We start from the raw sequence: 21,695 nt of genomic DNA, 5'->3' as shown, positions 1-21,695 counted from the left end.
AACGTATAAGCGGTCTTCTTCAACACTGGACAAACTGAAGAAATCTAAAAAGTGTTCTGTGCCAACATTGCAATCAGATCTCCTAAAAAAAAAATACACAGTTGCAGTTCCAAAAATAATGTAATCAAGAGAGACATCAAGGAAGAACAACGTGGGAGAGAAATCAAGTTAGAGTGGTAATTTTGAAAATTTCCATAGTCTTTTTAAATACAGGGCAGATGTTTGGTAAGAATGATGGAATGTTTTCTGAGTCTTAAATGTTTGAAGATAGATTCATATTATATTTTTAATTTCCTTACAGCCTAGAATTTACAGTAGATTTACAGATTTTGTTTTTTCCTATTTTTTAGCCAGTTTATAGAGTGGTCAAAATCTTTAGAAAATTTGAAATTTCAACAAAAAGTGTTGATGGAAAAATTCCAAGACTTTTGATTATTTTTTTCTGCACTTTGCAACCGGCTATAATAGTAACTTTTAGTCACTACTGACCTGGACTGGTTTGAAACCAGGGATATACAAGTGAAAGGCTCCCCTAATCCATTCTCAATCCTGCAAGCCATTCTCTCCACATATCATGGAGGTGCAGCTTCATGAAAATGGATTAGAATATAAGTAGATCATTAAAATCAGATATTGAAAGAATTGCTGTATTTTTGTCTACATCCCATCTGATGCAGGATTGTTTCCTCTAGCATATTCTCTAGCATTTTGACTAGCTAAATTTTAAATGACTCAAGTGATGGGTTTTTTTCACCACTTTTCAACTATGTGTTTGTATGGTCCTTAGCCTAACAGGGTCCAGTGGTTATGGGAGCTGGATAGGCACTTGCTACACTGTCTCTAAACCCACATGGGACTCCCCAATATTGGGGAATTCCAAGCAGGGCAGATACAGCCAGTTTTTTTCCCTTTGCACTGAAAGAGTGACTCAGAGGGAGCAGAGCCAGGTTTTAGCCCATATATTTTATTACTTTACTTTTGCAAGCAGCATTTCTGCATTGTTCTGTTATTATCTGTATTGAGGTAGCACCTAGAGACCAAGATCCCATTGTGCTGGGCACTGTACAAATGTATAATAAAGTAGCATGGCAGTCCCTTCGCCAAAATACATACGTACGAAGTATAACATCACAGACAGTAAGTCATTACAACAAACAGAAGGAGAAGCACAGTGAAGAAATGAGACAATAATGTTTGGCAAAGTAAGCAGGAGTCACAGCATGCCAGATGACTAGCTATGTCAAATTCTACTCTCACCTTGTGGTTCAAGAAGAATGCTTGGAATTTTTTTTTTTTTGTCTTCTAGTGTAATTGGTGTTCACTTTAAATAATGATGTATTTAAGTGGACATGAAAATTCTCTTGTTCCCCTCTAAATTGCCTATTAGAACATGTAATTTTAAAAGTAAAATGTATTGCTAGTCAGTAGTTTTACTCTCTACAAAACTAGTAAGCTATATACTATATTTGTTTGATAATACTTAATATGTAGCACTTGTATTAATTTACACATTAAAAGCCTGCATAGACATTAACAAATAAATTTTCAAGCTTTATTTAGAAGTAAAACCTTACAGCTTGATTAATTTAAAAACTAATTTATGCAAGCACAGCTTCCCCTCCGCCCCCCACTCCCTTAGTCTTTCCATCTTTGGCTATGATCTCACCACTACTTGGATGGGAGCTCTTCAAAGAAAATCCAGAATACTGTGGAAAGTAGATAGAACTTTTCCCTATGAGAGAGTGTTGAACTTGTGCCCCAGCAAGGTATTGAGGGGCTCTGTACTGTTTGCAATTCCATCATTCCTGAGATGTTTATTTTTTTAAAAATGCTAACCATTCGTACCCTTTAAGGACCTCATGGAACCTTACGTAGTAGAAGAGAAATTCTAACTTAGGTACTTTCATTCTGCCTAACTAAATCCTCTAAAGTTTCAATTCGATATGGTATTCTTCACTTCCTGTCCAAAACTGAATTGTTCTTGTACACCATTAAACACCTGCTGCATCTTGTCCAAGAACAGATTGTATTTCAGAGATAAGTTAACTGATTCCTCTACTTGTTGTGTGTTAAGCATTTCAGGATCTTTCAGCATGAAAGGTGCTCTATAAATGTGAAATAATATAATTATTAAGCCCACAATTTGCAAAACACGTGTTATATATTTTATAATTTTATTTTTCATTTATTGAATGGGGAAATATGTCAAAACTGGACAGTGTTATCCGTAGCATGTAAGGTTTCAGTATGTAGTTGGTGTGCAATATATAGCATTTATTCTTTACAGAATTGAGCAGAAATTGCTCCATAAGCTAAGATGTAGGCTGTTCAGTTTTCCACTTAAATCCATTTGCTATCTAGTTTAATGTTTTCAAGTTACGTCAAAGTTGTAAATTGCGTTACACAACATTGCATATAACCATTTGAAAATTGGTGTAACAGTTTTTCTAATTAACTTGTTTAGCCTAGTTTTTTACTAACATTAGCTGTTTCGTCATTTTTAATGTATTATGAGTACTCTTTGTGACACCATCAATAACCTAAGAACTCATATGGTTCCTTAATCATACAGATTACTCATCATTGCCTGTTCATAACAGAAGCCTGAATTGCATGTTAAGATTGTCTGATGATCAAAATCTAGTATTCGCTTATCATTGCAGAATTAAATGACAAGATAATAGCGTTATATTAGAACAATGTTTCTTTTGATTGAATACCTGTTTCAGTAAAAGTGAAATCTCCAGATCTATATATATAGATCAGTACTGTGATTGTGTTTAATAATAGGATTGAAGTGGAGAAGTGTCCTAAATGATCAGAGATCATTTTTTGAAGCCAGATCAGTTTTTTAGAGTGAATTACTTAGAACTAGCTGAATATTTTTTTCCTAATTTGCTTGGAATAGTTGTAGAATTGCATAATTGTAATTCACTGTTCTAGCTTGATCTTTGGTCTTCATATTGCACATTCTCATAAACAACAACAAAGATCATCTTCCCATATTAAGCAAGCTGGTTGCTTCCCACAGGCACTAGTTATGCTATGTTTCAGAGTAACAGCCGTGTTAGTCTGTATTCGCAAAAAGAAAAGGAGTACTTGTGGCACCTTAGAGACTAACCAATTTATTTGAGCATAAGCTTTCCGATGAAGTGAGCTGTAGCTCACGAAAGCTTATGCTCAAATAAATTGGTTAGTCTCTAAGGTGCCACAAGTAATCCTTTTCTAGTTATGCTATGCTGCTTTAAACACTGAGGGCTGAATTCCCATCTCACTTACCCTGCTTTCACATGAGTTTAGTTCCATTGACTTAATTGTGAGTTACTTCTGATTTACATCAGTGTGACTGAGAAGAACAGCTCTGTTCACTGTTAAATCAAGAATCTATATGAGTCTGCTTCTTGGAAAGTGTACATGAACTCAGAGAGCAGGGCTACTACCTGACTTCTGTTGGGAAGCTGTGGTTACAGACCTTTGTTTAAATATATTGTAGCTTTTGTTGAGCCTAATCATATCTAGAATAAATCCCAGTCTCCTGGAAAAGTCTTCAGGAATGAAAGTGAATTAGCAGTGGATACACGCTTTCTTAATCTAATTTCAAAGTTGAGTGAAATGACTGTTCATTATGAAATGACATATAGCTTTAGAAGGTTGCCTGCACTTACTACGATGTTGTCACAATGGGAGTCTTTTGAAAGCTTCAAAACACAGCCATGCTCAGCTCCACAGCCATCAATATTTTGGTTCCCTACAAGGCATTGTTCTGATGACACATGAATTAGTGCAAGAAGCAGTCAATTGTAATGGTTGCCATTAAAAGTCAGCATGCACCCACATTAACTACACAATGGTATTTGAGATCTTGCAGTTATCCCCTCTTCTCAGTATAGGGAAACACTGCAGAATGTGACATGCCTCTGGGTGGCAATCATTTGTAAATGCTGACTTTATTTCAACACTTCATAACCCATCCGTTGATTGATTTTTTAAAAAAAATCTATGTATTTTGGTTTAAAATAGCTGGAACCCTTCCACTTCTCCATCCTGTCTTTCCACTCCCATCTCCTTGGAAACAGGTGACACGGTTCAGGACTAGCTAGCTACACCTTTGATCCCTCCCTGATCTCTCCGAGTGCATCCGCATAGATGATAAGCCTTGTTCCTTCAACTCTTTCAGGGTGGAATCCCATGATTCTGCCACTCTTAGACCGGGCTCCAGTATCCTGTGTACCAACCATGATTGCCCAGCATGCCCAACAGGGATTGGCTGCCTGCAAGTCTGCCCTTCTTGAGCTGTGACCAGTGTTAAACACAGAGACAACAAATAGCCTTTTCAAAACAGGGTATTGTCTAATCATAGCAGTAGGAGTACAATATAGCAAGAGAAATGAAGGTTTGACATAATAAAAGATCTGCACACATCTGATTCTTGCCTAAAGGTTTAAGTAGGCCTAGTATATCCTAGACATCCCAACCTTTGGGGACTGGAGGTTCTCTCTCTCTCTCTCTCTCTCATGCCTTTCAGGGACTGTCTTTTTATCCATCACAAAGTTTTTTGTTTCATTTTTCCACCTGGATCCCCTCTACCCGTATATGATATTCATATTTATTCCTATGGTTACAAGCCAGAGGTTGAATTCAACCTGGTCAGAGATGAAACTTCACATGAATGACACCTGCATTGTCTTTTAAGTATTGGGGAATAGGACCACCAGAAGCTATTATCTGCTTTCCTGCTCACATGCCTTTAGCTCCTTCAGGAATTAATCCTTTGGAATCATATAGAAAACAACACAATAACACTCAAAGAAAATACAATATTTAACCTATTTTAGGCAGTTTCCACGTCCTTCACAACAGGTACTTAGGAGTGATCCATTAGTACAGAGCTGTCCCATTTCAACTTTCTTCCAGATGAAAGGGTTAGGGATGTTCAGCCAGTGGCGAGATCTACTTGGCTGAACATCCTTTAATGCTCTATAATTACAAACAGCCACAGGTATTCTGCTCCTCCTTGGGGAAAGCTCCACTGCATTCTTGCAAAAGCTCTGAACCTTCCCCTTTCCCTACTTCATAGCTTCCCCTCTGAGAATCTTTTTGCCACCAGCCTTCAAACCATTTTTTGGAGCTTGTCCGCACAAGTGTTCAGTCAGCTGGATGAGTTGCTGTTGAGTGACAAAAGGCATTCTCTCCCAACAGGTGCTGAGCTTGTTGCATTTGGGGTAGCCTAGGAGGTAAAATATATTCTATTTTTTGAACCTTGTGTTTGGTATTCACTGTCACAAAGAAGCAGAATTTTGGGTAATATGACCAAATGCTGCTCTGCCATGGTATAGGACAACCTCTGTAGACTATTTATTATTAATATAACTGACATAGGGAGACTAGCCCTATGAATTCAGGTGAATTTTTTACACAGGAGTAGAGGTGATTTATTTATTTTGTTTTCTTGGAGTATTCAAAAAATCTGCTAGAGTTAACAAAATATATCTTTTCAAAACAGAATGATTCCAGACTATCTTGTGTACAACTCTGGTGAATCTGCACCTGTACTAGTGCATTCAGTTCAGGGCACCTCGTCCCATGAAGATGTAGATGTAACTGGAGGAAATGCAAAGAAGAGCAAAATGATTAGGTGGCTGGAAGGTGTAATTTACAAAGAAAGATTAAAAGAGATAAATATGTACAGCATGTCTGAATGGCCGCTAAGAGGTGGTTGGACATGGTAATGATCTACAACTCTCTGAAGGGTATTGTCATAAATATAAAGGGAAGGGTAACCGCCTTTCTGTATATAGTGCTATAAAATCCCTCCTGGCCACAGGCAAAACCCTTTCACTTGTAAAGGGTTAAGAAGCTAAGGTAACCTCGCTGGCACCTGACCCAAAATTACCAATGAGGGGACAAGATACTTTCTAATCTGGAGGGGGATGGGGGACAAAGGGTTTGGGCTGTCTGTGTGGTGATTTTTCCTGGAACAGATCAGGAATGTAAGCCTTATAACTCCTGTAAAGTTAGTAAGTAATCTAGCTAGAAAATGCATTAGATTTTCTTTTGTTTGATGGCTTGTAAAATAAGCTGTGCTGGAGGGAATATGTATTCCTGTTTTTGTGTCTTTTTATAACTTCAGGTTTTGCCTAGAGGGATTCTCTGTGTTTTGAATCTGATTACCCTGTAAGGTATTTACCATCCTGATTTTACAGAGGTGATTCTTTTTCTTCAATTAAAACTCTTCTTTTAAGAACCTGATTGATTTTTCATTGTTCTTAAGATCCAAGGGTTTGGGTCTGTGTTCACCTGGACCAATTGGTGAGGATTATTATGAAGGCTTCCCCAGGAAAGGGGGTGAAGGGCTTGGGGGGGATATTTTGGGGGAAGGCGTCTCCAAGTGGGCTCTTTCCCTGTTCTTTGTTTAACACTCTTGGTGGTGGCAGCATAGGGTTCAAGGACAAGGCAAAGTTTGTACCTTGGGGAAGTTTTTAACCTAAGCTGGTAAGAATAAGCTTAGGGGGTCTGTCATGCAGGTCCCCACATCTGTACCCTAGAGTTCAGAGTGGGGAAGGAACCTTGACAGGTATAAATACCAATGTGAGAGAAAAATTTCTGTAGGGTAGTCAAAGGAGGTATAATTAGCACAGGCGCTGACTTTGTCCTTTCCCTAGGGGTGCTTGACCCCCGCTCCACTCCAGGACCTGCCCCCTCCCTCCAACCTACTCTGAGCACACCCCACCCTCACTCCTCCCCTTCCTCCTCCTCCCCAGCACCTCCTGAAGTCCACTAAACAGCTGATCCATGGCAAGTGGGAGGGAGGGGGAGGCACTGATTGGCGGGGCCCACCAGTGGGCAGGAGCTGATATGGGGGCTGCTGGTGGGTCCACAGCACCCACCATTTTTTTTCCCGTGGGTGTTCCAGCCCTGGAGAACCCACAGAGTCGGCACCTATGATAATTAGCTATAATGAGATGAAATTAACAATATAAAAATGTAGGCTGAATATCAGGGTAAAACTTCCTAACAGTGAGATCTATTGTTTTATTAATGTATTTATTTCTATGGTAGTAGCTCCTAGGGATCCCAGTCATGGGCCAGGACCTCATTATCCTAGGTGCTGTACAAACTTGTGACAAAAAAAATAGTTCCTCCTTTGCTTAGAACTTCTAAAACTAGATTGGACAAAGCATTTATAAAATATGGTAGGAAACAACCTGACATGGGTACTAGATGAACTAGATAACCCAACAGGTCTCTCATATCATCAGTTTTTGTGATTTATTGAATGAAAGGCTAACTCATCACTGCCTCCTGCTGTAGCACCAGCTTGAACATTGGTGCCACTTAGGATTGTATCAATGTAACTCTTATTTTTACGACTCTTGACCTATCAGTTACTAATATATGTTTTGTTTTGTTTTTAAATTGCAATAGCCTTACCACTCGTCTGCCAAAAGCTGGAGAAACTATCCATGGACATAAGTTTTTCGTTGGTTTTGGGGGGAAAGGAGCCAATCAGTGCATCCAGGCTGCTCGACTTGGGGCCAAGACCTTGATGATTTGTAAGGTAAGCATTTTCTTGAGGCCACTGGATAACAACCAAGCCAAATGTTCATCCAAGCTTCAGTGGAACTTTTATGTGGTTGATAGAAAAGTTAACTCTCTTTTTAATGCATCTCTTCTCGTCTGGTTTTGGTTCGAAATGTATTAATAAAATACTGCCAGGGAAACTGTTCTTCTGGTATTTACAAGACAGCCAGAACAAAGAGTTGGTTAGAAGTCTGATGGGAATTGCATGTAATGAGAAACCACAAAGCCTAGAATAATGTCACCGGAGAGAACTTGAGATATTCAGAATTATACTGAGTTAAACTTGACCAGTTCCTCCTTTTTACCTTGTCCTGTATTGCAAGAACGAGAGGTAAATTGATGATATTTTCCGGTTCTGCATTCACCAGCCATGCTGTATTTACATATTTAATAATATATAATCAGCCTGGAATTCACTGCCATAAGTGGTCCCAGTCAAGTACTGATAGGCTAACAAAAATTTTGGAAGGGATATAAAACTTCATTCTTCATGGTTTAAACCAACCTTTATTAGGGATTAGAATGAGATCTTTGCAGGGAGCAGGGAACCACAGATTATCCTACATGTGCCTGCTGTGGAATTTCATGAATCTTCCTCTGAAGCATCTGAGTGCTGGCTCCTGTTGGAGACAAGCTTCTGGGCTGGATGGATCGTGGGTCTGGTTCAGTCAGGCAGTTCCTATATTCCTGTGTTATTACACCTTGATTTTGGAAAGGGATGATAATTTTATTACTGTTAATAACATCTGTTGGTATACAGGGAACGATAAGGATAATTAAATGTTCTGGTTCAGGGCTGATCACTGCTAGGATTAAGATGGAACTCCCGCCCCTTCTAGCCTTTACCTGCCCTGCTGTAACCATATAGAGCATTCCACACTTGACTGGATGCACTGCTTTCCCCCCCCCCCACCCCCCATTCTACTGAAGTACCAGATATTGGCCATGGGTAGGGACTGGAAACCAGGTTTGATGGACCAATGTCTCTTCTAAGAGGGCAGATATGATTGGAAAGAATGGAATTTTTATTCATAATGAGGTCCACAGATCAATGACCTTGGGGTACTCTGCTCTATGCAGCCTTGGAGGCAGACCAAACCTGTCAATCAGTGGCAGGAGAGATGTGGCTCCACTTCTGAGAAACTGCCAGATTTCATCTGCCTCTCCAGCTCCTCCCCGTTGCAGAGCAATTATGAACAAGATGAAGGGGGAAAAGAATAGGGGAGGCTAAAAATCTTCAGACTGTCGGAGTCTGCCATTGTTGGCAAGGAGGATTCCTTTTCTCCTCAGTCACCAGGACTCTGTCCTTGCTAACCCACACAGAGTGCCGCATGGCAGAGAAGGCTAAGAGAGGGAAAGCCAACGGCTGCGTCTCCTGCACTTCCCTCCCTGAGTACCTGTCCACATGGAGATCAGTGTCTGTTTTGCGGAGACCCTGGTCTCTCAAATGCTCAGGCAGGGACAGGGTTTCTAGCATCCTCTTTACGTATTTGAAAACTGTTTTCAGGTCTCCCCCCAGACTTTTTTTCTCAAGACTACATATGCCCGATTTTTGACCTTTCCTCATAGGTCAGGTTTTCTTAACCTTTTATCATTTTTGTTGTTTTCTTCTGGATTCTGTCCAGTTTTTCTACATCTTTCTAACTGGCTCCCAGTTGCGCTGCCGGTGAATGCTGGGGGGCGGTTCTCCCCTGTCCCCAAGCCTGGGAGCCAGGGGAGCAGAGCAGCCTGGGGCATCAGGCCTCCGCGGCTGGGAGCCGGGGGAGCTGGCCCCAGGCCTCTGCGGGGGGCTGTGTGGGGCCCCAGGCCTCCGTGGGGGACGGGGGCTGGCCACTTCCTGTGGGAAGTAGAGTGACCCAGCCCCAGCCTGTTCTGCTCCCCTGGCTCCCAGGCTTGGGGGGAGGGGGGAACTGCCCCCAGCACTCGTCGGCCGCAAGTCTAGGAGCCAGGGGTGCGGAGCAGGCTGGGGCCAGTCCCCGCCCTGAGGTGGCCTGGGCCAGGGCCCCACGCAGCTCCCACGCAGAGGCCTGGGGCCAGCCCCCCCACCTCCCCTCATGGAGGCCTGGGGCCCCACACTGCCCCCCCCTCCCCTGCAGGGGGACTGCGTAGGTTACCCAAATAGCTAGGGACAGCCCTGACCTGATATGTGGACTTTGAAGTCTTTGTATGTATGTGACTGCTTTACCATTTAACAGCTGTTTTCTTGTTCTTTCTTTTTTCCTTATAATAAACCTTTAGTTTTAGATGCTAAAGGTTTGGCTGACAGTGTGGTATTTTGGGTACGATCCAGCCTAACACTGACCTGGCAATATGGCTGGCCCTTTGCAGTTCAGAAGAACATTTTGCATAGTGAGAAGAGTTTTTAAATAACTCCTCACCTTACTGCACCGTGGTGCTGAGTGGGAGCCAGAGAACTGGAATGCAATAAAGGGGGCTGTATTATTTCTTTTTTTTTTTCTTTTTTTTTTTCTTTTTTTGCTTCTTGATAACGAGTGTGGGGGATCAGGAGAATAGTTTGTGACTGGTTGGGGAATTTAACTTCAGAGTTACCCCCCAGTCATAGGAGTATCTGCTCTCACTTTTGCAGCCTGCCTCTGACCTTCGCATTTCCAGTGAGGGCTGCCCTTGGCACTACCGGGTCACAAACAAGTCATCTTAAGGAATCAAAGTGCTTAACATCAAACAATGTTAATGCCTATGTTAGTGGATTATCCCAGGTTTTTGAAATTTCAGTCTTAAGATTTTGCCTTTCATAATTTGTTTTCAGTTTCACATTCTTTAATAATAATATGAGATGTTTACATGTTCATAGCCAATTTGATCCCAAAATTTCCAAGTGCTTTATAAGGCAGAGACATCCCTTAGGGGAGAATCTATTAATGGAGATTCTCTGTCAGTGGTTCTCAAAGTTTTGTACTGGTGACCCCTTTCACATAACAAGCTTCTGAGTGCAACTCCCCTAATAAATTAAAAACAGTTTTTTACATATTTAGCACCATTATAAATGCTGGAGGCAAAGCGGGGTTTGGGATGAGGCTGACAGCTCATGATCCCCCCAGGTAATAACCTCGTGACCCCCTGCGGGGTTCTGACCCCCCCCAGTTTGAGAACCCCTGCTCTATGTCCTAGTAAGGAGGAGAGGATGGAAGATAAAATACAGGTAGGATCTAATGAGAAACAGTCAAATGAAAAAGAGTCCCATTCAATTACATCACGTAATGCCAGATAGCTGAAAAGTGACAATTTTTAAGTGCTTATATACCAATGCTAGAAGTCTAAACAATAAGATGGGTGAACTAGAGTGCCTTGTATTAAATGAGGATATTGATATAATAGGCATCTCAGAAACTTGGTGGAATGAGTATAATCAGTTGGACACAGTAATACCAGGGTACAAAATATATCGGAAGGATAGAACAAGTCATGCTGGTGGGGGAGTGGCACTATATGTGAAAGAAAGTGTGGAATCAAATGAAGTAAAAGTCTTAAATGAACCAAAATGTACCATGGAATCTCTATGGATAGTAATTCCATGCTCTAATAATAAGAATATAATGGTAGGGATATAGTTCCGTTCACCTGACCAGGATGGTGATAGTGACTGTGAAATGCTCAGGAAGATTAGAGAGGCTATAAAAATAAAAAACTCAATAATAATGGGGAATTTTAACTATTCCCATATGGACTGGGTACCTGACACCAAAGGATGGGATACAGAGACAAAGGTTTTTGACACTTTAAGTGATTGCTTCTTGGAACAGCTAGTCCTGGAACCCACAAGAGAGGCAATTCTTGATTTTGTCCTAAGTGAAGCACAGGACCTGGTCCAAGAGGTGAATATAGCTGAGCCGCTTGGTAATAGTGACCATAATATAATTAGATGTAGCATCCCTGTGGCAAGGAAAACACCACAGCAGCCCAACATGGTAGCATTTAATTTCAGAATGGGGAACTACACAAAAATGAGGAAGTTAGTTAAACAAAAATTAAAAGGGTACAGTGCCAAAAGTGAAATCCATGCAAGCTGCATGGAAATTTTTTAAAGACACCATAATAGAGGCTCAACTTAAATGTATACCCCAAACTAAAAAACATAATTAGAGAACCAAAAAAGTGCCACAGTGGCTAAACAACAAAGTAAAAGAAGCAGTGAGAGGCAAAAAGGCATCCTTTAAAAAAATGGAAGTTAAATCCTAGTGAGGAAAATAGAAAGGTGCAAAAACTCCTGGCAAATGAAGTGTAAAAATATAGTTAAGAAGGCCAAAAAAAGAATTTTGAAAAACAGCTAGCCAAAGACTCAAAAAGTAACAGCAAATTTTTTTGGTAAGTACATAAGAAGCAGGAAGCCTGCTAAACAACCAGTGGAGCCACTGGACGATCGAGATGCTAAAGGAGCACGCAAGGACGATAAGGCCATTGTGGAGAAACTAAATGAATTCTTTGCTTCGGTCTTCACAGCTGAAGATGTATGAGGGAGATTCCCAAACCTGAGCCGTTCTTTTTAGGAGACAAATCTGAGGAACTGTCCCAGATTGAGGTGTCATTAGGCGAGGTTTTGGAACAAATGGATAAACTAAACAGTAATAAGTCATCAAGACCAGATGGTATTCACGAAAGAGTTCTGAAGGAACGCAAATGTGAAATTGAAGAACTACTAAGTGTGGTATGTACTCTGTCATTTAAATCAGCTTCTGTACTAGATGACTGGAGGGCAGCTAATGTGACACCAATTTTTTAAAAAGGCTCCAGAGGTGATCCCAGCAATTACAGGGTGGTAAGCCTAACTTCAGTACTGGGCAAACTGGTTGAAACTGTGGTAAAGAATAGAATTGTCAGACACATAGATGAATATGATTTGTTGGGGAAGAGTCAACATGATTTTTATAAAGGGAAATCATGCCTCACCAATCTACTAGAATTCTTTGAGAGAGTCAACAAGCATGTGGTCAAGGGGAATCCAGTGGATATAGTGTACTTAGATTTTCAGAAAACCTTTGACAAGGTCTTAAGCAAAGTAATCTGTCCTGAGATAAGAGGAAAGGTCCTCTCATAGATTGGTAACTGACTAAAAGATGGGAAACAAAGGGTAGGAATAAATAGTTCTCAGAATGGAGAGAGGTAAATAGTGGTGTCTCCCAGCAGTCTGGAAAAAGGGGTAAACAGTGAGGTGGCAAAATTGGCAGATGGTACAAAACTATTCAAGATAGTTAAGTCCCAGGCAGACTGCGAAGAGCTACAAAAGGATCTCTCAAAACTGGGTGATTGGGCCACAAAATGGCAGATGAAATTCAATGTTGATAAATGCAAAGTAATGCACATTGGAAAGCATAATCCCAACTATACATATAAAATGATGGGGTCTAAATTAGCTGTTACCACTCTTGAAGTCATTGTGGATAGTTCTCTGAAAACATCCACTCAATGTGTAGCAGCAGTCCAAAAAGCAAACAGAATGTTGGGAATCATTAGGAAAGGGATAGATAATAAGATAGAAAATATCATATTGCCTCTATATAAATCCCTGGTATGCCCACATCTTGAATACTGCATGCAGATGTGGGTGCCCCATCTCAAAAAAGATATATTGGAATTGGAAAAGGTACAGAAAAATGCAACAAAACTGATTAGGGGCATGGAACAGCATCCATGTGAGGAGAGATTAATAAAACTGGGACTTTTCAGCTTGGAAAAGAGACGACTAAGTGGGGATATGATAGAGGGCTATAAAATCATGACTGGTGTGAGAAAGTAAATAAGGAAGTGTTATTTACTCCTTCTCATAACACAAGAACTAGGGGCCACCAAATGAAATTAATAGGCAGCAGGTTTAAAACAAACAAAAGGAAGTATTTCTTCACACCTGTGGAACTCTTTGCCAGAGGATGTTGTGAAGCCAAGACAATAACAGGGTTCAAAAAAGAACTAGATAAAGTCATAGAGGATAGCTCCATCATTGACTATTAGCCAGGATGGACAGGGATGGTGTCCCTAGCCTCTGTTTGCCAGAAGCTGGGAGTGGGCGACAGGGGATGGATCACTTGATTACCTATTCTGTTCATTCCCTCAGAAGCACCTGGCATTGGCCACTGTCAGAAGACAGTGTGTTGCAGTCCAGCAGGAAAAATGTCTGACTTGTGTCAGTTTAATTGGTCTCTTCAGTGCACATCTTAACATGCATTTCCATCTTTATTGTCTCTCTCAAAGATTCCAGGTCATATTTTCTCAGCTTACAAGTAAAAATATGATGTTGTGAAGAAAAATAAGTGTCATGAGTTATGAATATAATGGATCCACATAAAGAGCAGCATGGATACCATAAATTGCTGTGGAATTTTATTTTCAATACCAACCACTGACCCTGACCCACTCTGAATGACAAATGGCATGCTGCTTTCTGTCTTTTGATCTGCATATCTCTAGCAGTGGGTGCTGCTGCTATTTTATATGTATCACAGTAGCATCAATTGTGTAGAGGGATATACTAATTGACAGTCACAGCCCCAAAGATGAGACAGACAAAGGGCGGGAGAAATTAATAATTATCTCCATTTTACAGATAGGGAATTAAGGGACAGGGAGATTAAGTGGCTTGCCTAAGGTCATACAGAAAGCCTGTGGCAGAACTGGAAAATATACTAAGATTTCTTGAGTTCCAGGCTACTATCTTACCCTGAAGCTCATCCTTTCTCTTTCTTTATTGGCCACCACAAAAAAAGTGAGTCTTAACAATCTTAATTAAAGGTGTTCAGGTGGTGGGGGGGAGCGCCGTGGGGGGGAGGGAGAGGGAAATGATGTGTTCTGAATAGGTCTTGATTGTTTCACTTTTAGCAGCTATCCTGGGATGATCCTAGCTGATTCCTCTAATCTTGATGACATTGTTCTGCAGCTGATGAGTTAAATTCTGTTTGTGTGTCCCAGTTGCATTTGATTTTTTTCTCAAAAAGGAAATACTGTATTGCCATTTATATAGTCTTTCCTTTTTATAGTTCCTAGCAGTTCAAACATACAGATTGGTCTGTGAGCCCAACTTAGAAAGAATACAGTGCAATTGAACCTTTACTTTGTTATAAAAGTGTAGCTGCATCTATAATTCAGCTCAGAGTATGTAATCACCTTTTAAGCCATGTTTTTCTCCACATTACTAGTTCTGTTATTTTTAGTAGCAAAAACTGGTTGCATTCCCTATGCAAGAAAAAGAGTAAACACTCTCCAAAAAAAGTTAATGACAGAATTTAGCACACTGAACAGATGGAACAAAAGATGTGTCAGCAAAGATATTTTTCAATACAATTAATTTGCAGGTACAGATTGAGTTTGACTCTCAGACTGCTAGAATTTCATCTGTGATGATGTCAACCCTCCTGATGGCACATGGAAAAATACTGATGGCAAGCCAGCAAAAGCACATGTTGAAAAATTGTGAATAAGAATGAGTGTGAATTATATCAAACACTGTAGCTACAAGCCTAGTAGAAAGGGATATAAATGTAGTGATTCTGGAATAAAGAAACAGTATTTCAGTACACAGTATCTTCTGTAAGTCAATAGACCAAGAAATGTGTTTGTTTTCCTATTTATAAAATATTCAATCTAGCAGGGTCTGAGCACACATAACGAACATTTAAAAACAATATGTTACATTTATTGATGATGTCGAATTAAATGTACTCAATTCTAAAATGATCTTGATGCCCCATATTCACATCTCCCTGAAGGCAGAGCCTGAATGAATAGATGAGCCTTACACAGTGCACTGAAGATACACAGACATGGATGCTGATGGTCTAGGGCTGTCCACCAAGAACACCTTCCTTTCAGCATCAAGATGTACAAATATAGGAGCTGTAAACAAAAGTTCCCCCCCAATCTCAATTTTTGTGACAGTTGAGTAGCAAGAGATGCAGGTTTTTAAGATATCCAGGACCCTAACTTTATAGACTTTATAGATTGAAACCAGCAAGTTGAAGGGAATACAAAGTCAATCCAGCCTTTGGAGAACAGCTATGAAATGCCTCCATGACTAAGTAAGTGTGTAGCTATTGCCTTGTGCACTAGCTGAGCTTCATAGAAGCCTTCATGGTTATTTCTAGATAAAGCACACTGTAATAACACAATTGTTAGGTCACAAAGACGTGGATAACTTTGATGAGGTCCCTGACCACAGACTCTATCCAGGAATAATCAGTGATTCAGAAATACTGCAAATTGCAAACCTCCTTGAAAACGATGGGTATGCACCCTCACAAACCAGAGCACATGCTTGTCCTACTTATTAGCATTAACTTCATCTGACCTAGACTGTCCTCAACCAATTTTCTGCCTTACAAACTGCTATTTAGAGACATTGACTGTCCCTAGTGACATTTTAAGATAAATCTCTTGCAGATGTTGTAAATAGAAGTGCACTTCAAAATATGGCTGTACAATGGGATGAGTAAAAGAAGAGAATCATCTTATGATTTAAATGTGTGGTTAGATTTTGATTTTATATAGTGTTTCTTGTATTCAAGGTATCTTGCAGAGCTTAGGTACATACTTACCTCACAGTAGACAAGAAAGCAACCACTTGCTCAAACATAGTTTTGAATATAGCACTTGTGTCATGGACAAAAAGACCATTGGCTAGGACACTGGGCTTATCTCCCAATTCTTTGCCCAATTTATTGGCCACTAGACAGCAACCAGGATGGGAAGAACAGATCTTTATTTAACAACTTATTTGAAGGGTGACTCATGCAGTAACATTTAAGGTTGAATTGCACTATTAATGCTGCCCAGTTTCTGGTGTGGGACTTGAGACCACAATTTGCTCTCTCAGAAGTTAGAGTACAAACAACACAGCAATGCTGACATGTAGAAACTGACCCTGCTGAATACATAGGCCCAACTGGATGAATTAAAAGTTACATTGGCTTTATAAATATGGAACATGTGGGTTTAGGTCATGTAAAAGTGACACTTTTTCTTTCTCCACATGTGTTCCCTGTGTGTCTTTTGAGTTACATTTGCTTAATGTACTGAAAAAAAGTGTTTATTCCTGTGAGCCCTGCAGAGCTACTCAAAATGATAAGCTTAGTTCCAACTGCAGACTCTCTTTAAGATGATGTAAGAGGCAGAAAAGAGCACAGCTTGACTCTCAAACCCTATTTAAAGTTTTCAGCATCGTCAGTTGAAATAAAAATCATGTTTTGATTTGTAAACTGAGTGCATTTGGTCTGGAAGTCCAGAGGGAAAATAAATATAGAATCCTATGATAACATGTTTACAGACTCACTTTCCAGACTATACACTTAAAATGTATAGAACCTAAGGTGGCCACTCATACCTTCCCAGAACACTGGACATTCCAGTACTTCCAGCAACGGCATGGGCCCAACCCTGCAGGTATGACCATGCCCCTGATAGTTTGATTGTGCATGTGAGGTCACGCCGCACGGGAAGCACCATCTTTAGGAGCATGCAGCCCCGCCTCTGCCAGCATGACCTTGTACACATGGTGTTTGCAAGGTCATGCCGTACAGAGGGGTGCCATTTTAAGAGCTGGAGGGGCGGGGTGTTGTCCTTCATCTGATACCGGACAAAACCACATCCGTTTTTGTCCCACTACCAGTGAGAGACAAACCGCTCAAAAAGAGGACCATCTGGTTTAATACCAGACAAGTGGCCTCTCTAGTAACACCTGATATTTTTGCAGTGGGGGAGACTTAGAGCTAGAAAGATATTTTAAAACTCAAAATGTGGATTGCAATTAAAGAGAACAATGGAATTATTATTATTACTATTTCAGTCTGAAACTGAATAATGGCTAAAAGTGCAGGATAGAATTATAGTGATGCAATCTTTAAGGTTGCATCACTACTTCTGTTTTAAGGTCATCCCCTTTCTAAGCCCTCCAAAACTGACATGCTGAGTCAGATTCCTTTGAAATACGGTCTGCCTCAGGAGAGTGCAGAGTAGAATTGGTGACCCAAATTTGGAGTTGTTTGATCCAAGGGTTCTGGACCTATAATTCCCTCCAAAATAGACATTTTAAAAAAAGTTTTGAAATGTTTGGTCAGTTGGGTTGGGTTGGGTTTTTGTTGCACAGAGCTAGAAATAAATAAATATTGATGCTGGTCAATGTGGTCTCACTCTGTTGAGTTTTACCCAAGGTAGTGCATGCATGGCACTCACTGAGTCTTTGGGGGCCCAAACTGAGAATAGTATTTAAGAAAATGTACAATTTTTTGAAGTGTGCATGTGCCGATATAGGAAAAACATCTGGAGGGTTTCCATTCCCGCCATTTTATAAGCTTTAAAGCTCAACTCTTGTAAGTGCTCTACAATCCAAATGGTTACAAATGATTGCTTTGAAATTTGATGATCCTCATTGGGGTTCAGGGTAGCGTTAGTGTGTCAGACTTGGGGTTATTTAACTGTGGGGTTCCCGAGTTATAGCTCTCCCTAAAACGGTTTCCTTCTACTGCCTTGTACTGTGAAACTGAAAGGTACAGGATAAATCACCGACAGACCTCATTGAGATTGATTGCTGTGAACTCACCTTCAATTAACATAACTAAGGATAAATTTATCACAATCCCCCTGTGATGAAGTGGGAATTTTCTGTAATATTGTTATGCATGATAACTTACTTGACTAGGGATTGTTACTCAGGGAGTGCAGAAGGGTTAAGATGGTCTTGGGGCAGAGCAGGAGACATGAGGTGCTTGGGTCCGGTAACTGTGTGGAGTGATATGAATGGGTCATTAAGGGCTGGGTGAAACACTCATATCAATGAAATATCCAGAAAGAAAATGGGAACCCCAAGGACTGAACAATTGACCTCTAGCAACAGGAAACCCCAGCAGGCGAACATGTAAACTCAAAAGGGGGTCCTTCAGGAGGAAGACAAAGGATGGAAAGGTGTCAGGTATTTAGGACTGGCCTTTAGAGCGCGACAGGAGCTTTCACCTGGAACTGACAGACAGAGAGAGGGAGACAGAGCCAAAATGGACTGTACAGCAGCTTGGCTAGGTAGAGCCCTGAGGTTGGCCAGTCTGAACTCTGTCTTCACCTTTGCTTCTAAGGACTTTCCAGCAGTGTTTTGTAGTTGACTAATAAAACCCTTCTCTGTTTTGAAAAGGCTGCCTGGTGTCATTACAAATACTTGCTGAGGTGCACTGATCTCTGAAGAGAGTAAAAAGTCTCTGAACAGGAATCTATCTCAGTTGGATTCACTGGGCAGAGCTCATGGTGTGAAACAGGAGTGCTGTAGCTTCGAGGCTCAGCATAGCCACTCACTATCACTTAACTACAGAGGCATTCTCCTGTCACTGTAGTTAATTCACCTTCCTGGGATGTGGTAGCTATGTCCATGGAAGAAGTCTTCCATTGATTTAATGCTGTCTGCATCAGGGGTTAGGTCAGCTAACTACATCATTTGGGACGTAGCTGGGTTGACTTAACTTTTTCGTGTAGACCTGGCCTCAGTTGTGGAGATCTTGAGGTCACATGATCTGCCCCTAAAGAAGACTAGGACCCCTTGGGGGTCTGGCACACTGAAGGGGTCCAAAGGACTGTTTAACAGCTGGGGTCTAACACAGATCCTGTGGATCCGTGACACCTCTTCCTAAGACCAAAGCAGTGAGTGGCCGGGGGTTGCTGCAATTTGAGAATCATGGGTGGCAGTGTTGTTTGTGAGGAAAGTACTTTTTCTTCCCCAAATACTTTGGTTAGACATGTGAATGTTTCCTGGGAAGGGGAGAGTTTTGGAAGCAGAAGAATGAGGGAATAGCGGGGAGAGAGGTTTGTGACTGCAATGACAGGACTGGGGATAATGGTCATGGGTGGGAGGGTAGGGGAGAGTGTTTTGGCGCTCAGGTGAGGGGCATCCACCAGCTCTGCCAGTGTACCTCAACCACTCTACACCTGTCAGCTTTGCCAGTACACCCAACCACCTTGTACCCCAACCACCTTGTACCCCAACATTCCTTCATAGACTGATAGATTCCAAGGCCAGAAGGGACCATCATGATCATATAGCCTGACCTCCTGTATAACACATGCGACAGAACTTCCCCAAAATAATAGAGCATGTCTTTCAGAAAAATGTCCAATCTTGGTTTAAACCCCCCAGTGATGGGGAATCAACCATACCCCTTGGATTAGTTGTTCCAGTGGTTAATTACTCTCACCATTAAAAATGTACAACTTCTAGCCATTGGATCATGTTATACCTTTCTCTGCTAGATTGAAGAGACCATTATATTTGTTCCCCATGTTGGTACTTACAGACTGTAATCTCGTCACTCCTTAACGTTCTCTTTGTTCAGCTATATAGATTGAACTCTTTGAGTCTATCACCAAAAATTATGTTTTTTAATCCTTTAATAAATCTTGTGACTCTTTTCTGCATCATGTCCAATTTATCAATACCCTTCTTGAACTGTGGACCCCCTACACTGGACACAGTATTCCAGCAGTGGTTGCAACAGTGCCAAATATAGAGGTAAAATAACCTTTCTTCGCCTACTTGAGAGTCCACTGTTTATGCATCCAAGGCTTGAATTAGCCCTTTTGGCCATAGCATCACACTGGGAGCTCTTGTTTAGCTGATTATGCACCAGAACTCCCAAATCTTTTTCAGAGCCACTGGTTCCCAGGATAGAGACCGCATAATGTAAGTATGGCCTGCATTCTTTTTCCCTGGATGTATACTTTTCCATGTAGACATATTGAAATGCATATTATTTGCTTGAAGTTGAACCCAGTTTACCAAACAATGCAGATCACTCTGTATCCGCCACCTGTCATCTTCATTATTTACCCTTCATTCCCCGATTTTTATATTATCTGCAAGCTTTATCAGTGATAATTTTATGATTTCTTCCAGGTCATTGATAAAAATGTTAAATAGTGTAGGGCGAAGAACCAATCCTTGCGGGACCCCACTAGAAACACACCCACTTGATGACAATTCCCAATTTACAATTACATTTTGAGACTATCAGTTAACAAGCTTTCAATCCATTTAATGTGTGCCATGTTAATTTTGTCTTTCTAGTTTTTTAATCAAAATGCCATGTGGTACCAAGTCAAATGTCTTACAGAAGTCTAAGTCTCTTAGATCAACACTATTACTTTTCTCAACCAAACCTGCAATCTCATTTTAAAAAAAAAAAGATATTGAGTTAGTTTGACAGCATGACAGGGCACTAACATTGGCACCTTTGTCACTGAGGTTGAATTGAAGTCAATTAACTAGTTTCTGTTGGGGATTACTGATGCTTGGGTGGCAGTTGCTGGGCTAATGAGGCAATTGGTTCAGTAACGGGGGGATATGTTTGGAAGGAACAGGAATTACGGGGAGCTCAGTGGGTGCACCTTGGAGAGAAAAGAGAACTGTGTGGAAAACTCCTACTGCTGTAAACTTGTGGTACATTCTGTTATGCTTTGACACTGAAGATTAAATGCGACATGGTGAAAGAGAATCAGTCTGTGTGTGTTTGTGGCTAAGACACCACAGGAACAGTTTAGGCTGCGGTATTCACCGGCTAGGTGAAGGGATACTCTGTGACAGACAGGATCTATTTTTCATAAACCCATGTTGATTGGCATTAATTATATTAGCCTCCTTTAATTCTTTATGTTAAGTCCTATATCGTCTTCTTCATTATCTTGCCTTGAGAACATAGAAGATTAGGGTATCATCTAGTCCAACCCCCTGCTCAAAGCAAGACCAACCCCAACTAAATTAATGTCAGACTGACAGGCCTATAGTTACCCTAGTCATCCCGTTCACCCTTTTTAAATATTGGCACAACATTAGTTTTCTTCCAGTCTTCTGGAACTTCCCTGGTGTTCCAAGACTTATACAAATCCAACATTATGATCCTCACCCAGCTCTTTTAAAACTATCTGGATCTGCTGATTTTAAGATGTTAAACTTTAGTATCTGCTGTTTGACATCCTCATGAGATACTAGTGGAATGGAAAGTGTATTCTCATGTATTACTACACCATTTTTATTTTTCCTAAATACAGAACAGATATATTTGCTGAACACTTCCACCTTTTCTGCATTATTCATGATAATTGTTCCATTTACATCTAGTAATGGATCGATACCATTGTTA

At 40.7% G+C, this 21,695-nt stretch overlaps 1 protein-coding gene across 5 annotated transcripts in view; it reads left to right on the top strand.

The window, feature by feature from the left end:
- Nucleotides 1-21,695, top strand: part of RBKS (ribokinase) — a 113,386-nt gene that overhangs the window by 26,889 nt on the left and 64,802 nt on the right. For 4 of the 5 annotated variants that reach the window (XM_073338602.1, XM_073338604.1, XM_073338605.1 and 1 more), the window contains exon 2: nt 7,426-7,558. In XM_073338602.1, the coding sequence (XP_073194703.1) occupies nt 7,426-7,558 (133 nt within the window). Of the gene's footprint in view, nt 1-6,130; nt 6,206-7,425; nt 7,559-21,695 lie in introns of all 5 variants that reach the window. The other variant, XM_073338606.1, reaches the window with a different exon arrangement.

The sequence above is a fragment of the Lepidochelys kempii genome, chromosome 3 (assembly GCF_965140265.1).
Source record: "Lepidochelys kempii isolate rLepKem1 chromosome 3, rLepKem1.hap2, whole genome shotgun sequence".
NCBI classification, from domain to species: Eukaryota; Metazoa; Chordata; order Testudines; family Cheloniidae; genus Lepidochelys; species Lepidochelys kempii.
The sequence above is the reverse complement of the archived record's forward strand: the minus strand, read 5'-3'. Positions and strand labels throughout refer to the sequence as shown.